This window comes from Leptodactylus fuscus, chromosome 1, assembly GCF_031893055.1.
Source record: "Leptodactylus fuscus isolate aLepFus1 chromosome 1, aLepFus1.hap2, whole genome shotgun sequence".
Classification (NCBI taxonomy): Eukaryota; Metazoa; Chordata; class Amphibia; order Anura; family Leptodactylidae; genus Leptodactylus; species Leptodactylus fuscus.
The window spans coordinates 78,745,849-78,769,516 of NC_134265.1; the positions used below are offsets into that span (position 1 = coordinate 78,745,849).

General features: G+C 40.1%; 1 protein-coding gene across 1 annotated transcript in view; it reads left to right on the forward strand.

Annotated features, from left to right (window-relative positions):
* HSD17B4 (hydroxysteroid 17-beta dehydrogenase 4) overlaps positions 1-23,668 on the forward strand; it is a 249,032-nt gene that overhangs the window by 200,685 nt on the left and 24,679 nt on the right. Inside the window, exons 18-22 of the mRNA XM_075272298.1 lie at positions 982-1,051; positions 4,530-4,636; positions 7,242-7,328; positions 11,853-11,942; positions 13,027-13,165. Of these exons, the coding sequence (XP_075128399.1) occupies positions 982-1,051; positions 4,530-4,636; positions 7,242-7,328; positions 11,853-11,942; positions 13,027-13,165 (493 nt within the window). The remainder of the gene's footprint in view (positions 1-981; positions 1,052-4,529; positions 4,637-7,241; positions 7,329-11,852; positions 11,943-13,026; positions 13,166-23,668) is intronic.

Genomic DNA, 23,668 nt, shown 5'->3' on the forward strand with positions numbered 1-23,668 from the left:
TGTGCAGGGACCACTATGAGGGATAATACTGTGTGCAGGGGCCACTAATGGACATAATACTGTGTGCAGGGGCCACTATGGGGTATAATACTGTGTGCAGGGACCACTATGGGGGATAATACTGTGTGCAGGGGCCACTAATGGACATAATACTGTGTGCAGGGCTTACTAAGGGACATAATAGAGTGCAGAGGAGGGGGTCGGTCGAGTTCTTCGGTGTCGGTTGGGGGGGGGGGGGGGCATGTCAAAAGTTCGCCACGGGGCCCCGCCATTCCTAGTTACGCCACTGGTGACTACATTTGCAATAACAGATTTTGAATCTACTTGCATGACTCTCTTGTGCTGTTTAAAAAAAAAAAAAAAAATCTGGCGTGTTGCTTTAATTCAGGTCCATAGAAAAGTAAAGCTTTCTACTTCAGATAATGAAATCAGAAAAAACGTTTTATTCATGTTTTGCAAACATTAATTACAAAGGGATCACATATAACATAGTTTTGAGTAAGCGCCCTTTTACATTTGTAGGCTTGGGACTTTTTATTTTCTTTTTTTTTTTTTTTTTTTTTTTTTTATGCCAGGTATCTGCTCATAGTGGTTGATAAATCTCCACCGTTGTCCTTTCCTGACTGCCTTTTGATGTGATATTTTGTGATAGTTTGTGCAGAACTATAAAATAAGCTGGCGGATGATGCAAGTTTTTACTCTTGCTATATACATGCAGCATGGCCTGGTTCTGATATGCAGGCACGTCTGACTCTTTATCTAACCAACCTTTCTTGCAGGTGTAGCCATGGAGTTAAGATTAACAGACTCCTGCAAATGAGCTTCTGATTAGTGCAGAACATTGCATTTTAATTAAGCTTAGTTAAGTGCATTTCATTAAGGAAGAAAAGTCTTCTAACCCTGGTCAGGTAGGAGCCAAGATAGGTTTTTGATTGAATTAGTTGTAGCAGTGATTGATGCTTTTGCTTCTTCCTCCTCCAGGCTGCTCTGTACCGCCTCAGTGGTGATTGGAATCCTCTGCACATTGACCCCAGCTTTGCTGCATTGGGAGGTGAGTGAACAAAATGATTGTATTGATTTAAGATCATCTACAAGTGCCCATTGCGTTTTATGTATTTTCATTATGTTGGTTTGATATAAATGATTAGATTGCATTCCTGTCATTGTAGACCCTGAGAAACCATACAAACTGTGCAATCTGTGTAGATGCACAAGGGCCCAATAACTAAGAGGGACTTCTGCCAATGCAATAGCAACTGTGTATTCCATTGCTTTTAATAGGAGTCTGTAACCAGAACCCAGCAGATAGATATGGTTAGGGCTACCTGAACTAAGTGGTATTTTTCCCTTGTGAATCTGTGTCTTCATTGCCGAGATAATGTCTTTTTTTGTCAATATGAAAATTAGCTTTTTAGGGCAATGAGGGTGTGGCAGTTGCCCAAAGAGGTAAGTGGCAATGTTCCTCTTTACCCCAAAGAACAATGAGGGCAAAAAACAGTGACATATCTGCAATGGAGGTACTGATTCCCATGGAGAAAACAGAGTTTGATTCAGGTGACCCTAACCTATCTTTCTGCAGTTCTGGAGACATAGTCTCTTTAAAGGGGCTCTATCAGCAAAATCATGCTGATAGAGCCCCACATATGCGTGAATAGCCTTTAAAAAGGCTATTCAGGCACCGTAAATGTTATATTAAACTATCCCCCAGTTTTAAAATAATACCCTAAAAAAGAATGTGATCAACTTACACATCGTGCACGGGGGTGGGCATTCAGGGTGTGTCTTCTTCTTCATCCACGTCTCCTCTTCCTCCGATGTCCTCGGGTCCCGTCCTCCTCCGGCGCTCGCGAACTGACATTGATATAAAAAAAATGGCCTGGGCGCATGCGCAGTAGCTGTAGTAGAAGCCACATGCTACTGCGCATGCGCCCAGGCCATTTTTTTTTATATCAATGTCAGTTCGCGAGCGCCGGAGGAGGACAGGACCCGAGGACATCGGAGGAAGAAGAAGCGTGGATGAAGAAGACTGCGCACCCTGAATGCCCGGCCAGCGTGCATGATGCGTAAGTAGATTACATTCTTTTTTAGGGTTTTATTTTAAAACGGGGGGTAGTTTAATATAACATTTACGGTGCCTGAATAGCCTTTTTAAAGGCTATTCACGCATATGTGGGGCTCTATCAGCATGATTTTGCTGATAGAGCCTCTTTAAGGCCGGAAATGCTGCGATATGGACTGCGGCAGAAACACTGTGGAAAAAATTGCGGCATTATAAAGTACTTGCAAAATGGGTGGAATTCATGCGAATCCCATGCCCACTTTGTGGAAACAATCTCAGCATGGATACGCTGCAATTTAAAAAACCAGTGCAGTTTTGGAAATCGCAGCATGTCAATTATATCTATGGAAACGCCAGTGGCCTCCCTGTAGATATAATTGTAACAGAAAATCTGCAGAGGAAAACTGCGTGAACTTTGTTCAAAGCGCTGTAGGAAGAACTGTGATGCATTCACATCGCAGTTGTTCCCGCAGCACTTTAGCACGGCATTTCCGACCTGTGGGGCCTTAGCCTAAGAGTCGAAGCTGAAGAATTTTCTAGCTAACAATAAATCTACAAAATGCTGCTTTCCAATATGTGTCCAGGGTGTGATTAAAAACATGCTGCTGTAGAGATCAGAACGGTTTTATCTGTTGCAGAAGTTACAGCAGTGGTCATTAATAATGAAAGCCGTTCCCCACAGTTTTCAGTAGCAGCTCAGTCACAGTATGGGCGTGATCCAAATGCCCCTTGAAAACCCAGCCAAGTCAGTGGCCTTCTATGCTTTGCTGTTAGTGAGCAGGGACTCAGGCATTTTTTTTTTCCTGGTCTCCACTACCTATTACAATGGAGAGCAATATAGACAATGTATGCTATATATATATATATATATATATATATATATATATATATATATATACAGGTGTATATATATATATATATATATATATAATCCTTAACTTAGCTTGAATGTGAGTAAGGACTCTAAAATCCCATGAAACCAGTTAAATACATTATTGTGACATGCCAAGAGAACATTAACTGTCCGCAGTATACATCACAGTCACTGCATACAGTTAACATATGGACAAGTATCACTTTCTGTCACAATGTAATGAAATCATGTTTTCTTGAAAAGCTGATCATCGTGTGATAAAAGAAAAGATAAGGCATAATGACACATCTGTAGTTTGTGTAGGGTGCCAAAGTGCCTTGTATATTATAACCATTACCTGTCCTCACAACCTTTTTCTGCTGATCTCTCTACAACTGATTTCTCTTACTACTCCTGATGATATTTCTTAGTCAGTTCACGGCACGGATTTGCATGCTGTTGAAAGTTACTGGGGTTGGAATTAAGATTTGTGTTCTATACACCAGTCACAATCCATTGTCCTGCTGGCACTAATCGTGCTTGAATTTTTAAAAGGCTCTTTATAATTCAAGCAAATTCCCATGCAACAAATTGGAAATCTAAGTCAGGAACCTGCATAGATTTCCTGTATAGCTCAAACTAGGCACGAGTTATAGTAAACTTGTTGGGCCAAGGCCTCAGACCTTCTTGCTCTCCATTGTGCTTCATCCACTTTTGTGAAAAGAAGGGAGCAGATTGCAGAAATAGGATAGTGGCACATCATTGGTGCAAAAGAGGACTGTGCAACAAAGTTGGACCACAAGCCATTTAAGACAGTTTTCTGGAATAACGGGAATTGTACATTTTCCCCACTTTTTAATTTTTGCCATATGCATTCTTTAAATGAGGTACAGCTGAATGCAAAATATAATTACCACTACTTTTTTTGGCCATTTAAGAACAGGATCTAAACTAATCCTGTTTTTGTACAATAAAATCAATGGCAACAGGATGTGACCAGATGACTATCCGATTGCCTGTAGGTTCAGGTATTTCTTCTTTTTCTAGCCTTGAAAAACAAGCAGTGTATTTCAGCATTTGTGTGAACGGATTCCTAGAATCTAAGAGCAGCAGATATCTGTTTGACAGGCCTTCTTCCAGCAAGGTCACCTATAGACTGAAGGTGCTCCTTACTGCCCCCACCATTGTCTGCAGTTGATCTGTTATGTGTTCTGTGTGGTCTATCCAAGCCTCTGTTGCAGAAGATGGAGAAGGCATAGGCAGTCTTTGTTCACGTAAAGGTCATTTGCACCTTTGTCAGTGGAGGAGAGAGATGTGTCTTGAAACCCATCTAGTTTGCAGACCCTTGTAACACTGATACATTTTATGTCCATGGAGTTCTTGTTCTTGCCTCTGGCTATCAAATTATAGTCTGTTGCCAATCTATTTCCATTCAGGTTTTGGAGCAATTTTTCTATTATAATAATGGTAAACATCAAAGGTGTAATCGATGTAAGAGTTTAAGACTAGAATGAGAATTCAACTTTTATGGATCCTCAGTGTCTCTGTATGTTAATATAATTATTAGACAGAATAGCTGAAATTATAGTTGTTCTCTGCAATGGTTTCTTTCCACAGGGTTTGATAGACCAATATTACATGGTCTGTGCTCTTTTGGATTTGCTGCCCGACATGTTTTGAAGCACTTTGCTAATAATGATGTTACGAAGTTTAAAGCAATAAAGGTACAGTACTTGACATTTTGTTTCAGAATTGTAAGATTGCTCAATAGAAAGTCACTTGCATTGTTTTCTGTAAAACAAATATCATATTCCTGGTAATTTAATGCATTTTATATGTATTTTCATTGGTCAGCTGCAGAGCTTTTGAGCTACATCTTTTTGTAAGTAGAGAAAATATGATGTAACAGAACAGTTGATAGAACATGGCATAGCCGCTACAGAGTGTACAAAATTGTCTGCTTCCATTTTCCATCTTGTCAGAGATCAACAGATCAAAGGAAGGGATTGGACTGTGTGTCGGACTCCCCAACATCATATTGATAACCTGCCCTAGGATAGGTCATCAGTGTCTTGTCTTGAACAACCCATTTCTTGCCATTAAAAAATAAAGTAATAAAAAATAAAGTATAATTAAAAAAAACAAAACAAACACCTTTACATTTAAAAAACAATAATGGGTAAAAATAAATAAACTTGTTAGGTATCCATTGTGCATAAAAGTCCATAAAAACTCCATGCTACGCACGTCTTTCAGACGGGCCACTAAGTCAGGACCAGTGGAGGGTAGAGTACGATTCCAGTGTAGGGCAATGAGGGTTTTGGCCACTGTACACAGGTATAAGAGCAATTTAGATGTGTGTGATTGAGCAGGTAGGTAAGGGTCCAACAGAACCCCTCGAATAAAGAGAGCTTCTGTAAGAGACTGCACTTCCCGCCAAAAGGGACGGTTACCCGAACAATCCCAAAAATGTGGCACAGCGTACCCACCCCTGCCCCACAACGCCGGCAAAAAGGTGGAACGCTAGGGTTAAGCGAATGCAGAAGAGCAGGGGTGAGATACCAGTGCATTAATAATTTGTATTGAGTTTCTCTGAAGCTAACGCACGTGGAGGACTTGACCACGGAGAACCAAATGACCTGCCATTGGCCAGGTGAAATCTCCCTATTCAACGCCCTAGACCATCGGTCCATATACTTATGGGAGGGAGGGTCGCTCATTCCCAGGGAAGCAAAAAGCCTATAAATACCTGAGATTAAATCAGCAGTGGAAGTACCCGTCTTACAAACTCTTTCAAAAACCATAGGCAAGGAGACCTTCAAATTGCCAAATTGAGAAACCATAAAGTGAGTAATCTGCCTATAGTGTAGCCATTCAGAGATAGGTAAGTGCAATGCAGATGTGAAATAGTCAAAGGGAGCTCCTATAAATTTGACAATCCAAAGTGTGTTTTCAGCTGGTGATATCTCTGGATATAATAGAAATATATTTATTATTATATATTATTATATAATATTATATATTATTATTATATAATTATATATATTATTGTTATGGTGTATCCTCAGGATAGGACATGAGTAACTGATTGCTAGGGGGCTGACAAATGGCCCCATAAGCTGTACGGAGCCACTTCCGGCGCCCGTTTTGTACACAATACAGGGCTGGAAGCAGAAAGTTTCATCCACTGTTAAGTCACCCGGCGCTTTCACTACAACTCAGTTCCCACTGACTTCAATATGTGCTGAGATGCAGTGATGGTGCCGGCTAATACACAGTAGACAAAGCTTTCTACTTCTGGCCCCTTTTTTTTTGCTGCAAGACACCATGTGCCATGTTGCGGAAAAGCAACTTTTTTGCCTGCAGTGTTTTGAGCCAAAGCCAAGAATGGCTACAGAGGGAATGGGACATATATAGGAGGTTCTTATACTTCTCCATACTGCTCAATCCAAGCCTGACATTGGCTCAAAAAACTGCAACAAAAAGCTGCTTTTCCATAAAGTAAGACAAAGTGATTATGGCAGCTGCAGAAATGAGCAGGACTTACACAGTATATCAGATACTGTAAACAAATATACACATATTAAATATCCATATTTTACCCAAGAAATTCAATAACATTTGGCTGAATTGCTGGGTGCACTGGACATGGAGGAAGCTTATATGCAACTCTGCCTGGTAGTAGTGAAAGCTCCTACATCGCAGCTTCGGCCACCAGACTTCCCCCTGCACACTCCAATCTGTGTGGAGGAGGGGAAGGGGCAGCACAAGCTCTAGCTAAATGCTGGCAAAATGTATACAAGCAGGTATCAGAAGACCCTATGTCTGTAAAGATCTGATTCACTGCCGATGAGTGCTGCAGGGGACATTTTTAGATGGTCAGGTGTTCAATTGGGCCCCTAAACATCCCAATTAGGCCCCTGATCAATGCATTTGCTCAGGGCCCACCAGGGGATTCACCAGTTCCCCGGTGGGCCCGTCCAACCCTGGGTGTTACCTCACTCTGCTTCTAATCATATACAATTACCACTAATTTTACATACATTGCTTCTAATGGAAATGTACAAGTGTATCATGTGGTTGTGATTACCGTATAACAATACCCCTATGGTACGATTTGTGCTATATGACTTTAGTGTAGGGGTAGTCAATATTAAAATTATTGTGCAGCACTCCAAGGACCTCATATTTATTTAATTATTTTTATTTTTTTAATTTAAATTAGCACGCCGAACAAAAAAGGTTGCCGACCCCTGGTGTATCTGTTTCTTCTATCCATCAGTAGAAATGTTAACATAATTCATCTTTTAACTTGTGTTGTCTCTCCAGGTACGCTTTGCAAAGCCAGTCTTGCCTGGGCAAACTTTACAGACTGAAATGTGGAAAGAGGGCAACAGAATTCACCTTCAGACTAAGGTCAGTGTTGGAATTAGCGACATTATTAGATCTTTTTTTCTCATAGTAGCATCATCCATCTATGAATACTTGATTTATATTTAGCATGGTGTTACTTCAACCTTTATGCTGGAGATGAACATGTTGCAATTTAGCAGAATATTATGGTTTTTCCGTAGTGTTTTGTACCATTTCTTTGCAGCACCAACAAAAGAAACCCGTTATTCAGACAAGGGATAAAACGACTGAGTGTAAAACTTTTAGCTTATAATGTGATCCAGCAAACCAAAGACACATAAATATCCTTCTTTATTGTGTTGTGGAGCTACTGCATTGTTCCAGAATAAAGCTGCTATTTTCTTTGTATAATGTGAGAGATGACGATAGCTTGAGGACTATCCTCTTAGTCTAATGAATACATATCCTTTACAATAGAGTATTTATTAGACATTGCAAATTATAAGGCAAGGAAAGAACTGTATCCTGCTTTTTTGACACACTATAAAGCTTACTGTTCAAGTTGAATCATTGAGACAAGGGGAATGCTTCTTTGTGCCTTGATTTTAGTTCCTTATTGTATTATTTAAATGCACAAATATGCATAACGCTCTATTTCTGGGTGTTTTACAATGCAGAATATATATATATATATATATATATATATATATATATATATATAGAGAGAGAGAGAGAGTAAGAGAGACTTACACCATTTAAACCACCTGCCTAATATTAGGTGACCCTCCAGCCTCTATCAGCTTTACCCATTGAGGAATGGAAAGCAACAGCGCCAACCACTAAGTCTCCATGCTAAGAAAAATGTATATCTAAATGAACAAATGTAGCGTGACAACATGATCTGAATAATCTATGTTTCTCTTACACCAACTTTGGCTTTATGTCAATAACGTGGACATAAAATCATTAGAGTTATAATTATAGTCCATTACTAATGAGTTATAGTGACCAGCTAACATAAAAGCAGACCCAATGTGACCTGTCCAAGGACAGGTCACAGAGACAAAAGGAAGCGATTTCAAAACGTAACTGGAAAAAGTACCGTAAAAATACAAAAATGTCTAGAAATAGTGAAGTTACGTTCAAAGTTTTGTGTTACCGTTAGGTAAAGGTTATAAGGTGAGAACATATACTGATTATATACATATCATGGCTGTATAACATACAAAATAAACCTGTTCTCAACATTTGATGTATATGTATGTCCTAAGCAGGTAGGAATTCCCAAAATTTACAGTACATTCAGATGACACATATACCGGAGCTCTGCCATGTGATCATTGTAGGATCCCAACAGTAACTACAGGGTCTTCGTCTAACAACCAGAATGGAGACAAATCCTTTCCATGGCTGTTTAACCTGTTAGATTTTGCATAACAGAGTTTATTACAGTACAGTGCACTTGGATGGGATTTAGAAAATGTCACCTTCATGTAGTGGAAATTTTGCATGTGGAAGAAAAAGCATCACTGCAAGTTACAACTCTTCACTGTATGGGATGAATTCTGCAGCAAACTCCACATATAACGCATGCATATCCTGCTGTGATCCTGATGAACAACCCAAACAAATTCCATATTGCTTGCGCTGGCAGAATCGACATAATCCAGCTACATGTTGTTTTTTGTGTGATTTTTGGAACATTCCTGAGAGCCCTGTCCTCTTCATGTTGGGACTTCTCTTTGTGCCTCTATATAATCTCTCCTATTGACTGATGGTATTGGCACCTTCTCAAGATTCCTTTTCATCACTGTGACAAGAATGATGATGCCAGTTTTTTTCTAGAATATTTTTTTCTCTGCATTTGTTTCACGTTGAAATCAATTGGACTGTTACCTGAAACACATTAGGGATAGAATCTGTGGCAAGATCCCACAATGGAGCTGGTTATAATACGCTGGTGTTGATGGACCCTGCAATGACTTGCCAGACTCTTGAGAAGGCACAAGCACCTCTTCCACTGGTTTGTGTGCCTCCGCAGAAGTCTACACCAGCCAGCTGAAATACTTCATTCTTTATAAATATCCCACCATGTCTACTATGTCATGCTATAGGACAGAGCTGTGTAATAGTTGTAATAGTATAGACAAAGCAACAAAAGGCTGTCCTCGAAGGCAGCTCTCAGTACTGTAGGATGAAGACATCACCATGTTAATGCTAGAATAACCCAGCAGATCCTTATGGTTTTTCCTAGTATCTCCAGGCACCCACTCTTTGCCCAGATATGTAATGTGGCCTGTTGTTAAATAAATCTGTGCACCAGGTGACAATCTGATCAGAGTGGGAAATGGTTAGATATTGTATTGCTCGAGTGTTGTACTTCTAGGTCACCATCTCTATAAGAACAAATTCCATAAGCCCAAGAATGATATCTTGGCTACAGGACCTCCTATCCGTAGTTAGTATTACAACTGCCAGTACTCCCAATAGAGCCGCCTTGATCACATGTATAGTACCATGTACTGCCATGATGGAGACTACAGAGGCATGGGACCTTACCCCTCTCAGCATGCGAAAAAAAGAAAAAGGAAGAAAAACCTGGTACAACACTGTTTTATGTTCTGTTGCCAGTCAACCTTTCATGGTAGAACTTGGTACTTGTGTGCCAGTCCATATATAGCTGAATACAAATCTGCATGATCCTACTGATCCTAGACAGTCATCTCTTATGGGTTTAGTCTCATTGTCACCTCTTTATGTACACCTGTGGTCTCCAGCAATGCAGATCTCCACCTCTTAGGGCATGCTAGGAGTAGTAGTCTTTATACTTCAGGTTAAAGCTCAAGGATACAGGAGTATATGACACTTCCATCCTTCCAGTATTGCTGATGCAGGTTGTGAATACAGGAGTGTCTCCTACAATTCTTATATGCTTTATATATTAACTGTACTAAGCAGGAGAATAGAAATTTTGCAGATTGCAGTTTCACATTTTTAAATCAATGAACACAAATGAAAAATTTTGCTGACAACATAAAGTACTGGTAGTGGTGCAGTATAGCGCAAGATAATATGTCACTTTTCAGAGTAGGCATGTATCTAATGTAGTGTAGATTGTATCAGAAAACTGGCATAAGTTATGGTGATTGGCATAAATTTCAATTTTGAGGACCTGGAAATCACATGATGTGTCAAAATTCTCAAGAAGTCAGTACCACTTAATAATTGTAGAGTTCCTGCTGCCAGGGGTCCCAATAGTAAGACTGGCCCTTGATGCCACCAGTCTTAATGAAATCTCCAATCCAATGTATCAGGAAAAAAAACCTTTCAATCACTTGGATAGGTAAATGCATTGTTCGGTTTGTATGATATAAAGTGATTCATGTCAAATTGGGAAAATGTCTCTTTGTCTAAAACAAAAAACTGTCTGATAGCAAGGGGTTAATGCATGATTTGAGTTTCTTTGACAGTAAACTTATATAATGCCATACATCATTTGATTGGCGCTGTGTCCCTGAAAAAGTTGTTGTTTTTTTTTTCCATCGATACATTCATTCACAAGATAAGTCCTATGGAAGGTTATATGTAAATTAGCTATGATGCTCAAAGTGGAACTTATTTTCTCAGAGTAGTACAAAAGATTAACGCCCAGTTACATAGTAGATGAGGTTGGATAAAGACATTAGTCCATCAAGTCCAACCTGTAACCCTACAATCCCCTACAGTGTTGATCCAGGGGAAGGCAAAAAACCCCATGAGGCTCATGCCAATTGCCCTATTTCAGGGGAAAAAATTCCTTCCCGACTCCAATCCGGTAGTCAGTATAAAAACCCCGGATCAAGGTGTCCTTAAAATCTAGAGTCCATAACCGGTTATATTTTTCTCTTCAAGAAAGGCATCCAGGCCCTCTTTGAACTTGTTCAGTGAATCCGCCATCACCACTTCCTGGGGCAGAGAGTTCCAGAGCCTCGCTGTTCTTACTGTGAAGAATCCCCTTCTATGTTTCTGGTGAAACTTTCCCTCCTCCTTGGAGAATCAATGCTAGATTACATATAACCTTCCTTGGGCCATATCTTTTGGACTGGTGGACAGATAAAATAAAAAAAAATTGTTGAGGGTCACAGAGCAAGAATCAGACCATGTATTGGATTTACCATTTTGTACATTGTCCTCTTTAATGTCCTCGGTCAGAGTTTCTCACTCTCTTATGTCTCTCTTTTTATGAATAGGAATGATGTAGGGTCAGCATTGATGAATAATAACATATTTTATATTAACATAGTAAATGCCAGTTTGACTCAATTCTTTATACATTTGCAACTTAAAGGACACTTACATATGCTCATTTAGAAAACAAACTATTAAAGATGTCTGAAAGACATTTGACCTTTGATCATGTATTGAATGGTGTCGGTGTTCTCTTGCAAAGGATAAGGCTTATTGATCTCTCGGTGGATTGGGTAAGACATGAAATGTCAGAAGAGACGACTTCAACTAAGATAAAGTGACTTGAAATGTTATGTTTCTTACTTCAGACTCCGTGAAGAACACTAGCTTAAAAAGTTCCATGTCTGCTTCCTTTTTCAGGTCAAAGAGACTGGGGAAATTGCCATTGCTGGTGCCTACGTTGACCTTACATCAACTGTTAATAGTCTGGAGTCCAACGCTGTTGTCCAGGTAGTCCTATTCTATGAGCCAATAGCCATTTCTGTAATAAATTCATGTAGATATAAAGCACCCTATACTCTTCGAATAAATTTCTGATTTTTTTAGATTACATTAGCAAGGAGACGCTGGTGTTTTAATTTACTGCAGTTGTACTTGTAGATTACATTGTCCATTCTGTTGTGGAAAATTCACAATAGACACAAGTGGAAAAAAAAGTGCAATTTAATTCTCCCTTGCCATATTGATTTGTTATTATGTTTACAGGGAAAACAGCACATCAATACTGTTGTCAGTGTTGTTGCATTGCTCGCTGTAATACAATTTATTTAAAAAGAAAAATAGACATGTCTCTTCGAAGTCTCCATTGATTCTTGCCGTGTTGCTGTTTGTACCAGCTTCTGATTTGCAGTTTCAGCACAATGTTGCAAGTTACATGCCTAAAAATCCAATAAATCTGTTGTAACTTTGTCACTATTAGCACATTGGAACATGAATGCTAACTTGGTCACTCCAACAACAAAATAATGCTGATGTCTTACCTTTTGTTAGGAAAACACTTACTGTGCAATGTTTAGTCGAGGAGCATTGATTTGTGGTACTTTGTGTATGTTGTCTCTGTTTTATACAATTTTGTCTAAAGCTAAATATACAGAGGACATTGATAATGCATATAAATAGCATGGGTATCCTTCTCTAAGATTATAAATGTGTTCCATGTATATCTTCTATACTGTAGGACATAAATACTGGCAATTCAAGTGTAATATATCGCCTTCGGCGATAACACACGCCGCTCCTCCCGCTCCAATAGCATCTGCAACCAGACAGTATATTGCTACATGGAATAAATTCTATCATTCCTCACCGTGCTATACAAAGTAATAGAATTACTAGGCGTGACAGGCTGCTCCATGGTACATGGCATTGATTTGAGAACCATGGATTTCTAAGGAAAAATCATTATGCCTTTCCATTTGCAGTCTTTCAAGTCTTATCAGCTTTTTTTAAAATATATATCAGAACAATTAACAACTACGAACAATGTATTTTTATATATATTCAATATAACCAATTTTTAACCATGACTTTCCAGGATGGTGGACTACAGAGTACCTTGGTCTTTGAAGAAATCAGCCGACGTATCAAAGATGTTGGGAGTGAACTGGTTAAAAAAGTAAATGCGGTCTTCCAGTGGGACATCACTAAGGATGGAAAAACTGCTGCACAATGGAGTGAGTTACAGTTCGGAAGAATCCTTTGTATTACATAAAAAACCTGCAGTGTGTCTGAATTTAAATTGTTTATTTTGTGTCCAATATACTTTTTCTATCTTTTTGAAGTTCAGAGAGACCTGGGATTGATTTAGTTAGTTTCTGTCCCAGTAACAAGATTGTACTCTGACTATACCAAATTTTTCATACAACCTTCAAAAGTAAAAGCAACACAAGATAATTGTCTTATTTTTCTTCTGAGAAGGATACAGTTTCAGTTTTACTGCATGGAAATTGTAGTTTAACCCCTAGAATGCTAAAGAAAATTATCTCAAAATAGTGTGGAATTGGTACATTGTTACCTTAACATGAAAAAAAGAAATTAGCTTAAAGTGACTTTTCACTCTCAAAGTGTATTTATTATATATGTAGGCTGAAAATATGGTACTGTCTAAAGAGTCATTCTAGTTATTTCCAGCAAAGGGGTTGCTGATCGGTGGGAGTCTGGCCACTGAGACCCCCAGAATCATGAGTACAGTCCCTTATACCCACAAATGCATGGTAACACATGCTCCATTTACTGTGAAGAGATGGCCACAAATAGCTAAGCTCTGTACTCTACCTTCAACAGTCTCCTTAAATCATGAGAGTCAGCATTAGGGTTGAGCGATCCTGATCGAGCAAATTTCGCAATCGGGATCTGCTGCAAAATGATCAGAAATCGGATTTTGAAATCTTAAGATCGGCTCAACCCTAAAAGTGACACTTTCCATAGAGAAGCATTGACTAGGGTTGAAGGATTGGGAAAGATCGGATCCCGATCGGCGATCGAGCAAATTTCACGATCGGCTGGAAAATGATCGGAAATCGGATTTTAAAATCAATCCTGAAATCTCAAGATCGGCTCAACCCTAGTCAGCATGCATTCTTGTCCTGCCATTATATTCAGATGGGAGAATGTGACCCTCCATTCTTGTGATCGGTGAAACTTTAGAACTCACCTCTATAAAAATATACAATAGAGTGGATATAACTTTAAAAAGGGGAAATCTGGTTATAAGTGTCTGGCTGATGGGGTCCCTCACTGATCGCAAGAAAGTGAGGGCCCCTGTGCAGGTTAAATGTAGCAATAATTGTAGCCCCCTGTTGGGGGGGGGGTTCTTCCTGATAGTTTATAGGTAAAAACTTGTTATGATAGGACACTCCCTTTCACTTTGTTTTACCCCAAATTTCTTCAAAACAGATTAAGAGTTAAATTATAAAACTTCATCACCATTAAAGGGGTAATCTGAGAGAGTATGAAATTGATACACTATCCTAAACACCCTCCCCCTCCTACTTTCTAAATAGCATTAGTAGTAAAAAAAATTTTTTTTACATTTTCTGATTATCCAGTAATGATCCATTTCCGGAAATGGATCGTCACTACTACTCCTCCCCATCCACTCCATTATACTTACCCTCCAGGCTTCTACCGGCGAGACGGCTCCTCCTCCTGTACTGATTCGGCAGGGTGCACACTCTTCTCCAAGCAGTGCGCGCACTGCTGCCGGTAATTCACCTCTACAGCATGTCCACGCATGAGCAGTAGAGGTGGATTATCGCCGGAGAAGATTCAGGCAGTACAGGCGGAGGCAGGGCTGTCTCACAGGAATAAGCGTGGAGGGTAAGTGTATAATATGGGTCGAGGGTTGGGTTGAGTAGATAGGGACATGCGGCATAGCTAGAGAGACAGTGAGGAGGTGAATGGGGGAGTGAGGAAGGTGGGGGAGTAAGGTGAGAGGGGTTAGGCGAGAAAGTTACATAGCAGGAAGCTGAGCCTGTAAACAAAAGCAGGGGAAACCAGGGGCTCCCAGAAATCGCTCAAAACACACTAAAAGCTATATGGGTGCATTTGTTAACCCATTAATAGCACTAACAGACAAAAAAAAAGCTAACAAAAAACAAACATTTTTTGCCCAGAAAACCCCTTTAAATTCCATTAGTGGGAGCTTAGTTTTCAGATTAAACTGGCAGGTATGTCTACATGAGGATAATCACAAAACCATTATTGTCCATTGTATGGCATTTTTCCCTTCTGCATCCTATTTATCCAGTTGTCAGTTCTCCCTGAGCTAGTGTGTGGAGGGTAGATGTTGTGATGCTATAGATTGCAGAAAGTGGAAAAGCAGCATTCTGCCCCTAGGATCATCATTAGAGATATTATAGCTCTAGCCTTTCTGCCTCTTTTTCTCACTTTCTCTCACCCTGAACTCCCAACTATAGACCGCTATGGGTAATATAAGAACTGTGCACTTAGAGCTCATCATGGGAAACCAAGATATTTTATAGTAAGATTCACATCTACTCCCTTTAGCGGTGACGGCAGACATCTCTTAACTCTCAGCAATCAATGAGTTGTGAATAGAGCGCTCATAGTTGTTGCTGCAAGGGCATAGTAATCTGATCACAACCATAAAGATAAATGATGCCACACAAAAACAAACCTCAGCATAGTCCCGAAGCAACAAAAATAAACCAGTGCAATTTACTGACCATAAAGTTCCATACTTTGACTAAATGTCCCCTTCTTGCTGTATGCTGTGGTTGGCCTGTCTGTTTCTCAATAGATCAGTCTTAAATTGCGAGTCCTAATGGTCCAGTGTCTTGGTGAAATGAGCAAGAAAATGGGATTTTTCTATGGTCTCATACACATATGCATGTATTATCGCAAGTCAATGTTGGGGGCCATGAACCTGAGCCACAACGCAGTGCAGGTCCTATTCCTATACAATTTGTTGCCTTGGCTCAATGCAGGAAAGCATTGGGTCCCTTGAAGGTATGCGGGAAGGAGTGGCGCCATTATGAAAGCACTCATGGACATTCCATAGAGAATAACCAAATGCCTATAGTTATATTTTCCCTTTAGTAGAAATCCCCCATGTAACTGTGGCCAGGGGCGTCTTTCTTATAAGATTTTATTTATGCAGCCCTTTGAAAACCCCGGACTTGCTTTTAGCTAGGCTTCATTGATCAGATTAGGTTTGCACTGTCGATCATTGCCGTGTGAAATATATTCTTTACATACTGTGATTGGCACTTGAGTACTTCAACAGCAAATGTTTTAGTATGGCGGTTTCATAGAGTTCTTTAAAATTCTGTGCCCACTATGACAGTAGAGCACAATAAAGAACATTTTGGTACCTTTCATGTGTTCCCAATTATACTGTCCGTTTGTCTATCTTACTTTTTGGGAAGTTGACATGTTTTCTTTGTGACAAAAGAAATATTGCTGTTTTTAATCTGCTAATGTTGATAGGTTTAGGCTGCTGCTTTGCAACTTTTCTCCAGGCTTACTTTTTGGATTTAAAAAAAAAAAATCCAAGTAAAATTTTAAGCCTCTGAGGTTTTCTCTGTAAGTGTTTATTGTTCTCCTTTGGGTCTAGCCCCTGGGCCTGTTCCATTATTAAATCTGTTACTCCACTGTGTTCCCTTGTCTTTTAATCTATGACTTGTCATCTCGCCCCTTGCTCTGTGCGGATGTTTGAGGCACAGCTACTGACAGCACTAGGGACTGTACAGACCCTTCAGCTCATTGCTGTCATGGCTGATGAGTCCTGCTTTGGCACTCTCAGTGAATGTCCTTGAGCTTGGCGTTGGAGAAGAGTGCAAGGGAAAGGAAGGAAGGAAGTGTGTTCGAGATATGGTGTATGGTCATTGATTTTTTTTTTTTTTCTTACATACCTTGCTTTTTCATTTCAACATATTACTCATAAATCTCCAATGCTTCTTTTTAAATTGCTAGTGTACTCTCATGAGGCCTATTCTTGAAATTGTCTTTGACTTATAAGTGAAGATTTTCAGATTCTACTTTTTTGAGCAGTGTTCACTGATACTGCAAGTGAAACTTTGAAAATATTGCATTGCTTAACTTGTTCAAATATGTGTGTTTGTATGTGTGTGTGTATATATATATACTAGCTGGTACCCGCGACTTCGTCTGCGGTGATTGTAGAAGTGGGTATATACAGACGCGGGTAAGGTTTTCGTACTGTGTATTAGGTATGGGATATAAAATGTAACTGTGTATCTTGTTGTTGCTGTAATTCTGAGAGCACATGAGACTTTTGTGTTGAATGTAATTTGTATTTCAGCCGCTATACGGTGTTGGTATAAACTGTACATAGTGACTTTGGGACAGAGGTATTTCAGGTTAATATACTTCGATATACGACATTGTATGATTTGTTATTTTCCGCCAGTACATGTAAGTTTTGGGCACAGGATACTCTTGAGTAAGCAACATAAAGTCTAGCCCTGTGCATGACAGTTTAGTAACTCCATGTGCCTCTTATTAATAGCAATTAACCCCATCATGTCCTGATAGAGATGAGCGAGTACTGTTGGGATCAGCCGATCCGAACAGCACGCTCGCATAGAAATGAATGGACGTAGCCGGCACGCGGGGGGTTAAGCGCGCTGGCTACGTCCAAGCGGAAGTACCAGGTGCATCCATTCATTTCTATGGAGCGTGCTGTTCAGATTGGCTGATCCCAACAGTACTCGCTCATCTCTAGTTACTGATATGTGAGAGACTTGGAGGTAATAATTAAGTATCTTCATTACTGAGGTCTTTTATTAGTACCTCCATATGTCTCACATATTAGTAACCTTTATATGGGGCACACAGGGGTTAATATGAGGGACATGATGGGGGTTATTCCTATTAATGTGAGGTACATGGAGTTACTAACACTAAACTAATAACCCCAAATGCCTGACATTAATGAGATTAGGAAGTAAAGGAAGGGAGCTGTGTGTTTCTTACTTTGTTTGCTAGCAGCTTCGGCAGGAGCTATCACTATAGCAGGCAGAGACTTGAGCGATTAAGCTCCACCCCCTGGGTTTCCTGCACCCCTCTCAAAGGGGAGTGTCCTTATGCCTCAGCTCTAGCAGAGACTTTATTTAACTCTTGCAGGTCCTGTGCTGCTGGCATGCCAGTGAAATATGGCAGGAGTGCCACTCTTGGCATGTGTGCCAGGGGTTGTTGACCTCTGCTGTAGGGGGTAATATGAATTTTGTGGCTTGCTATGGTCCAAAGTGTGTGAGATTGCAGAGATAGTGATGTGAGTTTGGGTTTTGTGGGGGTCCTGGGAAAAACATATGTGCGCTATTGTGACGAAAAGTAGCCTATTGCGCAATCGAGTGTAGGGACTATGTTTGTGGAAAATTTCAGCCAAATCGGTGGAGCGGTTTTTGCGTGATTGACCGCCAAAGATCCGAACATCCAAAGGGTCCTGGGAAAAACGTATGTGCGCTATTGTGACGAAAAGTAGCCTATTGCGCAATCGAGTGTAGGGACTATGTTTGTGGAAAATTTCAGCCAAATCGGTGGAGCGGTTTTTGCGTGATTGACCGCCAAAGATCCGAACATCCAAAGGGTCCTGGGAAAAACGTATGTGCGCTATTGTGACGAAAAGTAGCCTATTGCGCAATCGAGTGTAGGGACTATGTTTGTGGAAAATTTCAGCCAAATCGGTGGAGCGGTTTTTGCGTGATTGACCGCCAAACATCCAAAGGGTCCTGGGAAAAACGTATGTGCGCTATTGTGACGAAAAGTAGCCTATTGCGCAATCGAGTGTAGGGACTATGTTTGTGGAAAATTTCAGCCAAATCGGGGTCCAAAGTGTGTGAAATTGCAGAGATAGTGATGTGAGTTTGGGGTTTGTGGGGGTCCTGGGAAAAACGTATGTGCGCTATTGTGACGAAAAGTAGCCTATTGCGCAATGGGGTGTGTTAACTATGTTTGTGGAAAATTTCAGCCAAATCGGTAAAGCGGGTTTTGCGTGATTGACTAACAAACATCCGAACACACAAACCCACAAACATCCAAACTCACAAACTTTCACATTTATAATATTAATAGGATATATATATATATATATATATATATATATATATATATATATATATATATATACTCAATATATAAGATAGATAGACTGATTTTTTTTTTTTTTGTTAGAGGGCTTATTGCCCTAAGCAATATTAGCATTCTTTTGATTGCCATTGGAAACTGTCAACAGTTGTCACAAATATATACCCTAGCTTTGCAGAACTTCAAAAGCCAATGGGACTGGTAGTCTCTCCTGCACCAGATTACTGAACATTGCCAGCGGTAAATACTGTGTACATTTTTCAGAATTAAATTCCTCTTGAGTTTCCGCACCTTGCAGTGGAATCTAAAAGCAGGGCATTTACTTTCCATCACAGAGTAGCATGCATGCTGATAGTTCCCAAAACATAGGGAGAGCAAGACACAAAGATGCTGTATGCGCCATAGCAGCCACACCCGACTGTGTGATTCACTGGCAGGAGGGAGATGTTCTATGGTGAGTTGGTGGGCACAGATGTTCACTGGATGGAGAAATGTATATATATAATGTATGGGTGACTGTAGGAGGATTATACTGTGTGGGGGCACATGAAAAATTAATAAGAATGGGCGGAGACATCATAAAATTGGGCGCAGCTAAATTTGCTGTGGCAAGCATAGCTTGTGGACCCCTGCTGTATATACTCGAGTATAAGCTGACTTTTTCAGCACATTTTTCATGCTGAAAAAGCTCTCCTCGGCTTATACATGAGTCAATAAGCTTTCCCAGTTTTTTTGTGGTAAAATTAGGGGTCTCGGCTTATATTCGGGTCGGCTTATACTCGAGTATATACGGTAATATGTGAATAGTTTGTATGTGAATTGGATATTCATTTTCAGTTCTTGTATTACATGGATAAGCCCTCTCTATACATACGGATAATAAGACTATATACAGTTAGGGCCAGAAATATTTGGACAGTGACACAAGTTTTGTTATTTTAGCTGTTTACTAAAACATGTTCATAAATACAATTATATATATAATATGGGCTGAAAGTGCACACTCCCAGCTGCAATATGAGAGTTTCCACATCCAAATCGGAGAAAGGGTTTAGGAATCATAGCTCTGTAATGCATAGCCTCCTCTTTTTCAAGGGACCAAAAGTAATTGGACAATGGACTCTAAGGGCTGCAATTAACTCTGAAGGCGTCTCCCTCGTAAACCTGTAATCAATTAAGTAGTTAAAAGGTCTGGGGTTGATTCCAGGTGTGTGGTTTTGCATTTGGAAGCTGTTGCTGTGACCAGACAACATGCACTCAAAGGAACTCTCAATTGAGGTGAAGCAGAACATCCTGAGGCTGAAAAAAAAGAAAAAAATCCATCAGAGAGATAGCAGACATGCTTGGAGTAGCAAAATCAACAGTCGGGTACATTCTAAGAAAAAAGGAATTGACTGGTGAGCTTGGGAACTCAAAAAGGCCTGGGCGTCCACGGATGACAACAGTGGTGGATGATCGCCGCATACTTTCTTTGGTCAAGAAGAACCCGTTCACAACATCAACTGAAGTCCAGAACACTCTCAGTGAAGTAGGTGTATCTGTCTCTAAGTCAACAGTAAAGAGAAGACTCCATGAAAGTAAATACAAAGGGTTCACATCTAGATGCAAACCATTCATCAATTCCAAAAATAGACAGGCCAGAGTTAAATTTGCTGAAAAACACCTCAAGAAGCCAGCTCCGTTCTGGAAAAGTATTCTATGGACAGATGAGACAAAGATCAACCTGTACCAGAATGATGGGAAGAAAAAAGTTTGGAGAAGAAAGGGAACGGCACATGATCCAAGGCACACCACATCCTCTGTAAAACATGGTGGAGGCAATGTGATGGCATGGGCATGCATGGCTTTCAATGGCACTGGGTCACTTGTGTTTATTGATGACATAACAGCAGACAAGAGTAGCCGGATGAATTCTGAAGTGTACCGGGATATACTTTCAGCCAAGATTCAGCCAAATGCTGCCAAGTTGATCGGACGGCGCTTCATAGTACAGATGGACAATGACCCCAAGCATACAGCCAAAGCTACCCAGGAGTTCATGAGTGCAAAAAAGTGGAACATTCTGCAATGGCCAAGTCAATCACGAGATCTTAACCCAATTGAGCATGCATTTCACTTGCTCAAATCCAGACTTAAGGCGGAAAGACCCACAAACAAGTAAGACCTGTAGGCTGCGGCTGTAAAGGCCTGGCAAAGCATTAAGAAGGAGGAAACCCAGCGTTTGGTGATGTTCATGGGTTCCAGACTTAAGGCAGTGATTGCCTCCAAAGGATTCGCAACAAAATATTGAAAAAAAAAATATTTTGTTTGGGTTATGTTTATTTGTCCAATTACTTTTGAGCTCCTAAAATGTGGAGTGTTTGTAAAGAAATGTGTACAATTCCTACAATTTCTATCAGATATTTTTGTTCAACCCTTCAAATTAAACGTTACAATCTGCACTTGAATTCTGTTGTAGAGGTTTCATTTCAAAACCAATGTGGTGGCATGCAGAGCCCAACTCGCGAAAATTGTGTCACTGTCCAAATATTTCTGGCCCTAACTGTATACCTCATAATTTCGCAAACCAGATCTATCTATCTATCTATCTATCTATCTATCTATCTATCTATCTATCTATCTATCTATCTATCTATTAGAATAATAATCCTTTCATTCTGTAGATGTGAGCTTACTTTCCAACTTTACTTATTTTGGCTGTGCTTGGTGCTGTTGGTGTGGGAGATGCATCATTAGCACACACAATATGCCATCGTTTGTTGCCAAGCAACGTGACGTAAGTATTCATTGCTAGCTGCACCGTTTTCTGCAAAGTCAAGGTAAAATGAGTAGTAACTGTCAAGTTATGATTCAGATGTGATGTTTCGCTTCTATGAGTAATATTTCAATGGTCACAACATATAACATTCCTTTTATTCAGAGCTTCACCAGCCACATACAGGTGTAACTCCTTTTGTAGTAATAAAAATAGTTCTTTAAAAACAATAGAAATATTCTGTGAAGGTTGTTTAATAAGTGGAGAAACAGCAGCACAAGAGAGAATTACAGCCTTGCCTAGGCAGGGTAGCGGTTGGTGCTACATTCCAGCATCAGTATAATAAGGGTCTGTTCACATGACAGAAAGTGGAGAGGAATTTGAGGTGGGCTTCTGCTTTATTTGCTGGATAAACTTAGATAAATTCAACTAGTTGGCAGAGGGTCTCGCTCCGCCGGTTCTGTTGCATGTATTGGCTGCAGAATCTGCTGCAAAATTGAGCAGGGTAGGTTTTTTTTGGGGTTTTTTTTTGGGGTTTTTTTAATGCCCTTCTTCAGTCTTTGCCTCGGGAGGGAATCTGAAGCTGATTTTGAGGCAGAATCTGCCTCAAAATTATCTCCAAATTTTTCTGTGTATTATACCCTAAACTAGAAGAACAATATTTAAGCATTAAAGAGAGTCTACCATATTCAGCTGTTACCACTTTTGTAAATTTGGAGAAAAACAACTTTGAATTCTTATGCAAATGACACTAAGTTCACACTAGTATTAGCATATCAGTTCAACAGCGGACAGGTGGAGCGCTATAGTGGCGGTTAGTGGACCCCATTGACTATGATGGTGGTCTAATGGGTGAAACCGATGGAGGAAAAAATTCTTCAGTGTTGGCGGACATTGCAGGAGTGAACTAAGCATGAGACAATTATTGTAGTGGGCTCGGCCTTCAGCTCCCTGGAGAGCTGCTGTTACCTCAAGTAGGACAGATAATGTCACCAGCAGTGGAGAATCACTGGGTGGAGCGGGGAGAAGATAATAAGGATCTGAGCATAGCATCAAAAACAATACTCCAAGGAGCTGATGGCCGCCCCCAGTGCACCGACTGCCTCATTTGCATCAGACTCCAAATCTACAAAAGTGACATACATAATAAAAGTATTTCCAGGGATCCCTTTTAGAAAGTTATAGAAATTAGATTTTAGGGTATAAATCCAAGTTTTTCATTTAGATTTAACATGAGTTCTCTCTGTTGTTTTGCTTGATTTACATGCAAGTTGGACACTCCATTTATTCCATTGAGGTGAATAAGTGCAGCCCTTTATTTCCTCCATGCGTACAGATATAATGGGCTAAGATATCTTCACCATCATTCCCAAATAGTATTACAGACATGGATTACATTTGTAGTGGGAACTCCTAAACTAATATAGCCCTGTGTTCACAGCTGTCTTTGCAGTTTGCAGAGTGAATGGAGGGGGGAGTGGGGGAAGTGTGACTGGAGTTAGCAAGCTTATAACCAGCGACCTGTAGCTAGCTCCACTATATATAACACTTACTGCCAGAGAAGTTATATAAGATTTTGCAAAGGAGTTTTTCTTTTTCACAGTATGATTTCTTCAATATTCAGCCATCTTAGCAATAAAGATGGGATTTTTATAACCTCTTTTCAGCTGTACATTAGTAGCCATGGAGCACACGCACCTACTGTGACTGCAATGCAAACCGCCAGCCAAAAAAGCGTAGACGTTTACAGGTGAATTGGCTATTAATACTTCAAAGCGTGCCGGTCTCATATGGATGGAATCAAAACATTTATTGACACACTTGCAGACCAAGATTTGTAAAATGTATACAT